Source organism: Lissotriton helveticus, chromosome 5_1, assembly GCF_964261635.1.
Source record: "Lissotriton helveticus chromosome 5_1, aLisHel1.1, whole genome shotgun sequence".
Lineage (NCBI taxonomy): Eukaryota > Metazoa > Chordata > Amphibia > Caudata > Salamandridae > Lissotriton > Lissotriton helveticus.
The window spans coordinates 693,296,931-693,310,188 of NC_136065.1; the positions used below are offsets into that span (position 1 = coordinate 693,296,931).

General features: G+C 41.7%; 1 protein-coding gene across 2 annotated transcripts in view; it reads right to left on the minus strand.

Annotated features, from left to right (window-relative positions):
* Window positions 1-227: 227 nt before the first annotated feature.
* PLA2G12B (phospholipase A2 group XIIB) overlaps window positions 228-13,258 on the minus strand; it is a 247,167-nt gene continuing 234,136 nt past the window's right edge. For both annotated transcript variants that reach the window (XM_078643085.1, XM_078643086.1), the window contains exons 3-4: window positions 8,832-8,997; window positions 228-1,645 (exon numbers count right to left, since the gene is read on the minus strand). In XM_078643085.1, coding sequence (XP_078499211.1) covers window positions 1,527-1,645; window positions 8,832-8,997 — 285 coding nt within the window. In that variant the 3' untranslated portion in view covers window positions 228-1,526. The remainder of the gene's footprint in view (window positions 1,646-8,831; window positions 8,998-13,258) is intronic.

A 13,258-nucleotide genomic window follows, 5' to 3' on the forward strand; every position in this document is an offset into this window, starting at 1 on the left:
CGGCAGGCGCTGTCTTTTTGACCAGGTGTACATGCCAGATGTGTGCTCTCTGATGTTGAAGCAGTCCCAATAATGCATTGAAGCAGCTCTTAGTTTCTTGAAAGACGTGTTACGTGTTTACCCTGCACAGTCCTTAGTATTACAATGCATTGTAGAACCACCAAGACGGTAACTTTAAAATTCATTTGTCGCTGTCCTATAAGAACAGGAGATCATGCTACAGAGCATACAATCCAGTGTTTATTTATTCAACTCTAAACATTACTGCCATTTTAGCTCATTTTAATATGGGTGGTATCTGAAAAATAAGCTTGCACTATTACAGGCATGGATACTCAGCAACCTATATGGTGTTAGCCATTTACGAAAGTAGTTGAGCCCTGCCTAGAGAAGATGAAATAATTGTTGGTGGTTTGAGAAAATATTTCAAAACACAACAAGGTTAACAGTTAGAATTATCATTGATAACGAGTGGTTCATTTATATTTGTTTTATCAATATTGTTTGTACACACACATTCTGAACGTGACAATAAAGACTATACATATATAATTAATCTTCACAAGCTACATGATTGCCTACATTTAAGAACCAGGCATATAGCTCTTCAGAAAAGTATCCTGGGCACATGCTCTCTAGCAAAGCTATCCACCTATATGAACATGTAAAGCTGATTTTATTAAGCCAACCTCCATCAGCGGAAAAAAAATCTCAGTCCAAAACAAGCATATATTTTAAGAACAGGCACATTGAATTAAAAACAATTCCTACAATGTTGCTAATTCTACCTTTTGTAAGCAAGTAAACAATGAGAGCACGTAGGAAACAGCATGTGCTTTGCATTGGTTCAGAAATATTGCAAGTCTTGTGTAGTGTAGTGTGGTCTTGAGCTATCTTGAAATAGGTTGCATTGAATTGGGTTACAGTATATATGGGTGTGTAGTACATTGCAGTGGGATTGGTTGCATCCAATTGGTGGGATGGGTTCATATTAGTTGTGCAGTTATGTGTTGTTTTGGTAGAATAGCATAGTGTGGCAGGTAGTAGAGACTAGTGTTAGTAATGTTAGCAGCATGTGTAAGGCGGTGAATGATCCACTTTAGTGGCCTTAGGGTCCTGGGACCACACCATGCAGCAAGACCACAATGTTGGTTGGTACTAGGAGAGGATTTCCAATGTAATCCAAATCGAGAGTGGAATCCTGATTACAAACATATATAAATACATGTACATCTCATCCACATTATTTTACTCACAAAACGTCACTTGTTAAATTTTTTTAGAATTACTTAAATACGCTTATAACAGTTGTCAACGTAGCATGTATGAATAGGTGCCAACAACACATTCTAATTCGTAGATTGGCGTGGTGCCTTTAAAAAGGACATCTCCAGGAGGAGCATTAAAACGTTGTCAAGATGCAGACAATCTACAGTCTTTGGTGAAAAGTAGATGGATGAGAAACAACAGTTCGTTGGTAGCGAGGCTGACCGGAAGACTGAAGATGCCTCGTGCCCTCGACTTCCTCAGAGCTCTTCCCGCTCTTCCTCGTTACAGATGCAGGAGGCTCTCTGACTGTTCATGAAGGGCCGGCAGCCCAGAGTCCAGACGGTGTTGAAGACTGTGTCCGCAACGGACTCGCAGGCTGCAAGGGCGAGAAAAACATAATGTTTCATAGTTCCATATGTGACCCTGTTTGATAGACCTGCCTGTTAGCCCTTCACTCTAGTCTACAGCTGCATTCTCAGCATGACTTATGCGTACGTTTCCCCTAACAAAAATATACAATCCAGCTATAAAGTGAGATTATCCTAAATATCCCAAAACTTCTAAAACAAGGTCACCACCTGGATCCCAATTCAGCTTCAGGTGCAAACCATGGTCTATTAGTATGAACACGGTGCTGACTAACCCTCTCGCCACACGCCACTTTCCACTTTAAGACAACCAGACCAGTCCAATACAATGGTTTACAAAGATGTGTATTTTTCACATCCGAATTTCAATTTTAGGTCTATGTATTTGGTATTTCATTCCCACTCATGCTACAGATGTTCATATTTTCTGTAAGTGTCTGTGTTATTCTATATAATGCTACATGGATCAAGTTTTTATTTGTTTTGTTGGGGTGGGGGACAAATATCACCCCAGATACATGATTAAAATTAAGTTGCCTTTTAGTAAGTGAACGGCCTTACACTGTAAAAATAGAAACAGCTACCCACCCTGCTTCTCAGCATTCAAGTAATCAAAAATATGGTCTTGCATTTTTTTACTTTCAATGAAAAACTAATGATGTACAATAAATGTTTAGATATGTATATTGCAAAAAAGTAAATTTAGGTGTTCGTAGGTAGATACATTTCTGATGAATACAGGTCACATTTGGATTTTTATACATGGGTCATTTATCCAAAACCTTAACAACCTAACCCATTGTACAATCTCTAATACTAAAAAGGTTTTTAAAAAATATTGTGTGTGACCTCTCGTGCGGCACAAAGCAACGCAAAGCACTGAGTCGTTATTTACCATCTTAAAAATCTGCTGGCACAGCGCAAAGTTGTGCAGTGTCGTGCAAGGACCCACACATCCCTCTGTAAATAGCTCCTTGGTGTTTTGCCCTGGTTCTTTGTGAATGAACAGAGAGCAGAGTATCAAACGGGTTTCCCAGACATAAAGAGTGACTTAAATGTCATAATCTATCCATGCATAATTGCATATAGTATGTGGTATTCACAAAGGTGAAAGCGGCCGCATACATTTTACATATGCATAGTGCATGCAACACATCTATACACCGTGCATACGAAAATCTTCAACTTGCATCCTTTTTTGAGGGTACCTATGGAGGGACCGGGACATACAGTGCAAATCACAAAGGTGTGAAAAAGCGGTTTCTCCCCTGAGGCTGTTGACACTGCCCCAAAGCCCTCGAATTTGGGGTCCACAACGACAGTAATCTAATCTCTCAGGCATTGCCATCTCTGGTGTAGGACGTGCTCCACACCATAAGGAGATAGCTGACAGGTGGTGACCACTTGACAGGGATCATTTGAATTCCATTGGAATTGGTTGGTTCCAATATAACTAAGGCTGTTTCTGGTGAACTTTTTCTAGTAACAAAGGAGACAAGCGGAAGAATACTACTGCAAGAAAGTTCTATTCTTCATGATTTAAAAATAGTCTGGATGCAAGTTTTACCGAGATATCCTAGTGCTGATATGAACACATTCCCGTAAATTGTAACTGTCCCATGGGCTAATTATGGACAAGTATGTCATGGTTAGAGTTGTAAAAAATATTCTTCTTAATTCCCACCATACCACTCGGGAAATCTTCCATCTAGGATTATACCTGCTTGTTGATGGTTTCAAAAGCTGTCAGAGCATCAGAAAGTTGAAGAAGAATGGCGATGCTCAGTGCAGATCCACAGCCTTGTCACAATGCCGGATGCCAACAAATTGGGCTCACAAAATTATTAGAAGCTGGTAGAAATGCAGCAAGGAAAGTTGCAGGCACATGTGCCTCTCATGATCAATAGACGTAAAGACATTCCTACTTAGGTCTCAGAATGAAGCACACGCCTTCGCAGAAAGCATTCAAGGGAGTTCCAGATTAGGCTGAGCAGCAGCTTGCAGCTCCGGCCTCAACAGGCTTGATATTTCATCCTTCTCACCTCAAGGTGCTCACACTAAACTTGGTCTCTAGCTGAACAGAGCATTTTTCTGTACAAATTCAGCAGTTTAGTTCCTGTCCCCTTTAGTAAGAGCAGCGGAGGAGCTTCTTCTTGGAACCGCGGCATGGTCCATACCCCTGAAGATGAAGGCAGTCACGTATTATGGCTCTGGTCCACATCTTCTTCTACACATTTGTGCTGAGCTCCTAGACATGACAGGTGAACCCTGGATATAGTATAGAGGCCAGCCGTTCCTTGAGGCCAAAGGTTCAAAGCAACCGTGCAGTCAAATACATTTTAATTTTGTCGGGAAAGAATCCTAGTAAAGTGGAGTTTCCCTCTAGTTGGCCACAGCTTCATGGTAACAAGTAGTAGGTGATAATCAAGGCACAAGCCCTAAAAAAGAAGTGGGGGGACTAACCAAGTTAGGCAGTATGCAAGTGACATCATGCCTTGTGGCAGCACAGCGCATGACATCACAATGCTTGACGTCACAGCGCTTGACATCGCACATGGCATCACAGGAAGTGACCTCAGATATTAAGACCTCACACATGTTTAGCACGTCTAGGTGCATTAAGAGATTTAAAAAATTAGATTTTGCACAAGGGTCATGCCAAAAAAGTGGCACAACCCCAGCAGTTTCAGAACTCCGCCACAAAGAAATTGGCAACAAGGAGAAACATGGCAGTTGATCTGTTCTGCTTAATTGGTTGCAAAGTCTGCTTTTTAAAATATCTTATAGGGTTAAGGCACCATTGCAGGGATTAATAATAATGGTAAAATAACTCTGGAGGTTAACGCTTTTGCTGGAGGGATTTGTGTTCTGTCTATTCACAGATTAGAATCAAAGTAGTATAGAAGATTAACGTGTCTCCTGTAAAGTACATCATGTAATATGCAGATGACAGATTTTTCTATTATGCAGATAGGTAAGTGGGTTACTGCGTTTAACACAGATCCTTTTGTTTCTTGCAGTTCATATATTAAAATCCTCCAGATATAGCACAGTGATCTACAAAGGATATGTGACTCCTACACCCTGTAACACTCTCTGTCTTATATAACACATCTTGTACATTGATTTACACACTTAAATGATTTATTGCAAATGTCTAATGTGTATGTTTTTTGTTACTTGCCTAAATACTCGGACAGACTAACACTTCGGACATTTTTTCAGTGCATGCATATGTCTTACATACAGGAACTGAACAAAGTCAAAAACATGTCTCTCTTAAGAACCTGTGAAGTAATAACAAGCTGTGTGCCTTCGTTTCCCCTCTGTTGCATTTGCATCTAAGCGCAAGGCTCAGGAAGATATTGAATCAAAAGGTGGCTTGATGACCCCTTAACTTTTGAGCCAGCAGGAGGCGAAAATAAAAAGGCCCACTCCCTGCCTGCAAGTTGCTGCTGGGAATCGAAAGCAGGCAACATTCTGGTACTGCTGAACGTGTTCTGGTGTCTGAAAATTGCACTAGAACACGTTAGGCATATTTTATGGGGCCCAGCTTCTTGGCAGGGTGGGCGGTGTCCACCCTGTGAAAATAGTGGGTGGATGCCATTTACCTGTGTGTACCACCGACTTGTGCCCTGGTGATACTGTCATCTACTTATTGTGTCCAGGTAGGCTGATTCTGCTTCGGGTATCAATCCATACTTTGAGCCCGAGGTTGCAAGTGGGGCCCATTTTAGGGGTGGACTGGAGAGCCAAAAGCAGCACTGGCACGAATGCTGAAACCAGCCCCACCCCTTCTTCTCCTCCTAACTTAGTCGTTGTGTTTCCATCCATCCAGTCTCTCTCCTTCTCTCCTCTTTCTTGTCTCCCTCTCTAATCACTTTCTCTCTACCTTCCCATTTCACCACGTTCTCTCTCTCTCTTGAAGCCTCTCCATGCCTGCTATAATTATTCTTGGGGAGCTGGGAAGAGGTGCCAGGAGCGTCCCTGGGCTTTCAAAACAGGCCTCTGAGGAAATGTCCAGTGTTATAAAAGGCCTGTCTAGCTGTGTTCACTGGCACTTTTTGGGGGAGCAGCACTTATTTGTCCAAAACAGATTTTGATCCATAGCAAGAGAGAGAGAAAAAAAACAAAATGAAGAAAGGAGGAGGAAGAGAAAGATTGAAAAACTGTAAAAAAAAAAGGGGGAAAGCAAGGATGTAAAGAACCTGCATAAAAGAGATAAAGAGGCACAAAGTGTATGGTGATGTGATAAAGAGGCATGAGGTGGACTCAAGATTGTGCAACCTGGTATTTGACTCCCCAACCTTAGCTAGCACAGGCTGCAGGCTTACTGAGCAAAACTTTGGGTCCCAGCACTTATCCTTTAACAAACTAAGCACTGTTCAGCATAAAGAACAGTATGCAGGGAATAGTCAGGCAACAAAGTCTTACTGAAAAGGATATGGTACTTTTGGATTTGACTGCCGCATTTGATACGGTAGACCACACAATGCTAACTCAAAGACTGGAGGATGTTGGAATCAGAGGAACAGCTAATCAATGGGTTGCGTCATTCTTGAGTGACAGAACCTTCCAATGTATGGAGGCCGGTTTTAAGTCAGATACTCTCTTAGCATCATGGGAAGTGCCTCAGGGATACTCCCTGAGTCTGACTCTTTTTAACATTTATTTTAGCCCTCTGACACATATAGCACAGTAATTTGGCATCTCCATCGTGTCATATGCCGATGACACGCAATTAGTGTTCTCAATCTCAGACTCTCTCAATTTAGACCACAGACAACTTGTCCCTTGCCTGGAAAAAATTGGAGCTTGGATGGTGGACTGTAGACTCAAACTCAATGAGGACAAAACAGAACTAATGATTTTGGGCAACAACTTTAATCCTCGCTCGGAGATTTCTTGGCCCGCCAGATGGGGCCATCTCCTCCCCTCCAAAGCAGCCATAAAAAACCTAGTAATGTGGTTGGACCAGAACCTATCAATGGAGGTCCAGGCCAAAAAATGATCTGCCACCTGCTTTGGGATACTACGCTTGATTAGAAAAATAATATCCCTACTCCCAGAGGACTCCAGGAAGACGGTAGTCCAAGCCTTAGTGGTATCAAGGCTGGATTTACGGCAACTCCCTCTTTCTTGGCTCTCCTAAATATGTAACAAACAGATTACAAATTGTGCAGAATGCAGCTACCCGACTGCTGCTGAACATACCCAGACAACACCCAGTGAGACCAGCATTGAGGGAGTTGCACTGGCTCCCAATTCAAGCCAGAATCAAATTTAAGTCCTTAAGTTTGGCCCATCAAGCCATGTATGGGAGGGGCCCTGCCCTCATTCAAAAGCTGGTTTCCCACTACTCTCCCCGTCGACAACTTAGGTCAAGCTCAAAATTCATGATGAAAGTGACCACATTCAAAAGAGCCAGATGGGGTGGAAGATCTTTCACCCATCTGGTACCAACACTCTGGAACAGCTTTAACCCAGAGCTCCGACTCATTGAAAATGTAGCATCCTTCAAAAAAAGACTTAAGACATGGCTTTTCCCGTAAACCCAAGTGCTTACCGCTTCTATTCTGTATCACCTCAGCGCTAAGATGCCCAAGGGTAGTCATGCGCTTTATAAAACTCCTAAATCAAATCTTATCTAATCAATGTGCCTCCCAAATATGCTTTCAGGCCACAGTTATGTTTAAAGGGCTGTTGTCTATCTAGGTCACACAATGATGCCACGCTAGGCATAGTTCAGTTTTGGTCCGCTTCTACCATAGGTCCTTCTTCTGGATGGGTAATTCAAATTGCACACAGAAGCACACTCTGAATACAGTCAGGGAGGATGTATGTGACTACTTTGAGGTAAAGAAATATTACATCAACTACCTCACCTACCATTCTCATGGTAAGTATATACTTACTATTATTAACTGCATATATACTTACTTTGACAATGTAGTAGTTGTAAATGTAATGCACGTAATACTTTTGGCATGTAAGATCAAGAGAGTAGCCAGACAATTAAAATACCTCCACCTTGAACCATAGAGTTGATGGCACCATGCAACCAAACCAAGCGAGCATTACGCTCCATGGAAATACTCCTTTGACTCTTTTCAAACATGAATCCATTCATCCTTTCATCCCTTCATTCACTCACTAATAGCCACCATTTTACTTTTCTATTCTGTCATCCCTTCATTATTTAATCCATCATTCAATGGTTCACCCTTCCTTCAATCCATGCATCAATCCATCCAACCATCACATGACTTTGCCATCCCTAAATAAATCCATCTAACCATCAATTGATTACTTTGCCCAACCATTCATTCACACTCTAATTTTTCCAGTTACTCTACCATCGATTCATCCTTTCAACTATCCAACCTTCTATCCATCTCTCCTTTCACTCTGAATCCATTCTTCTTTCTTATTACTATTCCTTCCTCTCTATCACCTTTCCTTCCAACCTTCCTTGTTTATTTCACGTTTCTATCTAGCTGTCGCTCTTTCTTCCTCGCTGATGCTTGCTCTCCTATTTTATCATCGCTGTTAATGTTCCCCATTTTCTTAAATGCATCTCTCTCGCCCCTTCACTGATACCAGTATTGCCATATAGTTTTTGTCTGCAGTGTTGCACATAGAACAGGCTCATAAAGAACCCCCTCCCCGCTGCAGTTTCTGAAGCAGGGGATTCATAATGCCCCTGCCTGCGATATCACATGTGATACAGGGACCAACCACTCTCATCAGCTAAAATGATGGGTCTGATGTAATGATATACAATCTTAGTTATGGGGGGCAGCTAGCAAGCAGTCTTCAGATTCAGTAAAAAATCTATACCATATTACTATAATCAGCTGACACCAACCCCTAGCAGTGCTGTGGTCGGAGGATGGGAGTAGTCACCCACTTTAACAGGAGTACCATATTGGACACCCCTGAAAAAACCTGCCACTCTGACACAGGGTTCTTGCAGCAGAAACATAACGAGTGTGTGTGAAAGGAATTTCAGTGTTACACAAATGTTTTCTGATTTTGTGTCATTTAAATCTTACATTGTGTTCACTATAGCAAAATAATCTACATTTCTGAAATGATGAATAAAAACGATGCCAGTGAATAAAATTACCTTATAAACCACATTCATTTTTTTTAAAGTATCAGCATTAATAGAATATTTCACATTATACAGACCTTCCACTTTGGAGACAAAACCCAGGCTTTTTTTTAGGTCAGAGCAGATAGAGTGGAGACACCAACGGAACTTGGCATCACAGCGGTATTTGTTGGCCCCACAGGTGTCGTAGCAGGTATCCAACTGATTACAGCACTTGGTCATGGCAGGAATTCCCATGTCCAGCTGAAAAGAAAGGAACAGAGAGAAAGAGACATGTTTAACAGAAAATCGAAGGTCAGACTTTTAAGGATGGTGATGAGTGCTGTGATGGTTTAATTTTTTTGAGGATACAATTACTAGAAGATTGGCAGCTGCACCTGTGTCGGATAACAGAGTACACCTTGTTTCTGTATAAATGGTATTTTGAGGAGAAGTAATAGACACTACAGCTATACACAGCAGCAAGTAATAAGAAAACCACTTTTGACAATTATAACTTAACCATTAGTAAATATCACACTCTTTTGGGATATTGGAGAGAGCGGAGTTTATTGAGTACTGAGGAATACACATTTCTACCTCTGAGCAAGCGGGTAGCACTTTGCTTTTATATGATACCAAAATCCCATAAGAACAGGGAGGCCAATTATCTCTGTAAATAATAGATTTCTTGCGCACACTTCTATCTATTTTGATTTCTTCCTGTTGCCTTATTTACTCAATCGATCCTCTTACTGCAGGAACAGCACCGACTTCATCAGCAAGGTGGGTGGGATACCCTGGTACTCAGATTTTACCTTAGTAGCCATGGATGTGGTGTTGCTGTACACATGCATTGACCATGTTCTGGGGATCCAGGTATGCTGTTCAGTGATGTGTGGCACCACCAGCTGATTGGAACGGCGATGGGCAGTGGTTTTGCTCCAAGCTATGCAAGAATTTTCATGGGCCGGTGGGAGTAACATATGTGGGTGGATGAAAATGAGAAATGGACTAAACATATAACCTTTTGGACAAGTTACATTGACAATCTTTTTATTATCTGGGATGGTCCTAAAGATCAGTTGCATGATTTTCAAGCATATATTTCACATAATAACCTCAACCTGTCCCTCACACACAAGAAACATGATAGACGTTGAGACCGTACACACCAGTCTTTTCTGCAAGAGCACAGGAGAGAACAGTGTGCGTCACGCACACAGTCATACCCGGGGAAACTGAAGTGGAGTATTCCCTTTGGAGAACTCTCCAGGGCCAAGCCGAACTGCAGTACAGCACTGGCATACCAGGAGGAGGAGGAAAGGATGAGTAACAGGTTTAGAGCCAGGGGTTACCTCTGGAATAACTCAAAGCAGCTAGTGGAAAAGCAAGCAGTATAACTAGGGACACCCTCCTCAAGATAAAAAGCAAGGAGGACCTAAACAAAGTCAGACTCATCATTACTTTTAATAGTGAGTTCAATACCAGCAAAGTGCCCATCCATCCTTTGGTGACATACCGTAAGTCAAGATCTATTAGAGAAGTTTTAGTACACAGCTTCACTGGTACAAAAGGCAGAAGGGAGGGTTGGTTGAAAGAGCAAGGGGACTTCTACAAGTGTGGAAGATGTAAAGTGTGTAAGGGAAATCGCAACCTGAAAAGTTTACCAATGAGCAATACTCGCACCATCAATAAGTTTATCACATGTAGCAATGACTATTGCATATATGTTTCACTATGCCAGTGTGGTTACCGATATATGGGCAGCACTATCTTCCCAGTGAAGAAGAGAGTATTTGAGCATTACAGGGCGATAAAGAATTGTGAGGTCAATTACCCTGTAGCCAGACACTGGTCTAAGTTACATAACGAAAACCCATTATCAGTGACAATGATACTGGGAATCCCTTCCATCAAAAACACCTCCTTGAGTAAACAAATGAGAGACCCATTGTTGATGAGACTCACCACTTTCGTCATGATCCAGTGTGAATGGTAGTCCACTAATTCCAGTATAAACTTTCCCTCCTACAAAGGTACCTTGAGGGGCCTATATTGTCCAACCCAAGTTTATCCCAAGGTTTTGAGGGACAGACACAGGAGACAAGGACGCTTTATGAGTAGATCCCGATTTGTCACTACGGGCACATAATAAACAATCTCTGACCGGTTCATCAATTACAGAATTCATTCTGGGAACCAGTATGTGGCTAATTCCAGTATAAACTTTCCCTCCTACAAAGGTACCTTGAGGGGCCTATATTGTCCAACCCAAGTTTATCCCAAGGTTTTGAGGGACAGACACAGAGAACAAGGACGCTTTATGAGTAGATCCCGATTTGTCACTACGGGCACATAATAAACAATCTCTAACCGGTTCATCAATTACAGAATTCATTCTGGGAACCAGTATGTGGCTCTGACCTTGGCTTTGGTTAGGCTTCTGCCCAAGTGTCCCTTTTGAGCAATTGTGGCAATCCTAGTCCACAACTTAATCGACGGAACCAACCTGTCTCCCTTCATGACTTTATTGTTAGAAATGCCTGATTAATGACGGACAACCCAATAATCCTTAAGGTTATCACAAAGTATACCAGGTTTAATGGGCCAGCCCTGAATGATCTTGCTTTTGACAAGTTCCAAGGTCTCATCACCACACATTTCCGATTTCCACTCTTCCTCAAAAATCCTGGAATTTCCACTGAAGCCACAATCTCACCACTCTCAGTCATGGCTTTGCCTCATCACAGGGTAACCATGAAAGACAGTCTGCAACTCAGTTCCTGTTACCAGGCACATATTCTACAGTGAAATTGAATCCTTCCAGACCCAAAAGCCATTTGGAAATACTGGCCGTTGTGGCAACTCTCCCTTTGATCGAGATCAGGTACATCAATGGCTTGAGGTCAGTGCGCACCACTAAAGGAAGACTCCATAGAAAAAAATGTAAAGGGTCAATAGCCCAAGAACAAGCCAGAGCTTCTCTTTCAACTGTAGAATAATTGCACTCAGCCTCTCTCAAAGCTCTAGATGCGAAGGCTAAACTCACTTCCTTACCGTCTACTACTTGCGACAGCGCCGCACCTACACCAACACCACTAGCATCTGTGGTCAAAATAGTTTTGCGCTGTGTATCAAAACAGCCCAGAGAGGGAGCATTTGCAATGGCCTCCTTAAGAGCCTCAAAAGAAGTAAAACATTTTTTTTTAAAAATGTGTGCAATGAAGAATAGATAGGTGGCCCATAATATTGAATTCTGATATGGTGCTAAGTCTTGTGTAATAATTACAGCCTTGAGAAAGCCTGCGGAGGGCGAAACGCGCGTCGGCTGTGACGGATGTGACAAGAAAAACCTAAAATAAAGAAAACTGAATATCAATGAACATTGTGCATTTGTATCTTGGATCAAAAGAAAAATTGAGACATTGGATTGACTTGGCTGGATGCCCATTGGATAACAGTGACTTATAAGGATGTGCCCTGGTGGTATTTTGTAAATTGTATATGATACTCTGCCGCACCGTGAGTGGGTAAGGTATCGTAGAGTGGTGCCAAAAGGTGGATGAGCACTACATCGGGTTTGCACTCCAACAAAGTCACATAAATTGACATTGTTCATAACCATAACAAGGGAGATATCTTGCTCTGAGATGTGCTGATCGTGCTATAGCAAATCCGCCATTTGTTTATTGTCATATAAATTTTGCTGATCTAGCACTCGTTTCCCACATATATATGGTTTACTGAATGTTCTATTGTATGATGTTGTGATAATTAATGTGACTTACAGTAAAAAAACATATGAACACAGGAATTGAGGACTCAAAACTGAACTCGGAGTCAAAATATAGAAAAAAAGAAATATAGATATAATATGGCCACCTTTGATGATAATAGGGATGCCCTATTCGATGACCTATTTAGTGAGAACCCCAGCAAAAACACTCTTCCAAAATCAACTATGAATGAGGGTATGAAACAAAAGTTCATGAGATTGGAGAGGGTAAAAAAACAGGAATTATCCCGATGGTGGGATGCCGCCGTCCTACGTAAATATATTACCAAAGAACAGGTCCCTAGAGGTCTACGAGTACTAATATTTCCCTCATTTGAGGACTTGGATAAAGGACACTTAAAGGAATGGGAGAAATTATTGTTGCATTCCTCCATGGGTATGATGGACATCCTGATTAGGGATGCGGAATTGAAAAGAGAAAAATTGCTAGTGGAAATTGCAAAATTAGAGAAGGAGATCAAAGAGATGGGTTTACCTGAAGTAGCGGATAAGAACTGGGCCATCTTAAAAGTTGAGCTCCAGAAACACCAAATATATCTACGAGATAAAAAGTCCCAGAAAATAAAACGTGATGAACGGGACTATAAATGTGGTAGGGTATATACTTTCGCAAGAAAGTTTGATAACATAAAACCCTACAATAACCAGAATGGCTCAGATGTGACATCACAAACAGCAGGCACTACTAGTATGTCTGATATCTCAAGCATAAGTAGCATGACGAGC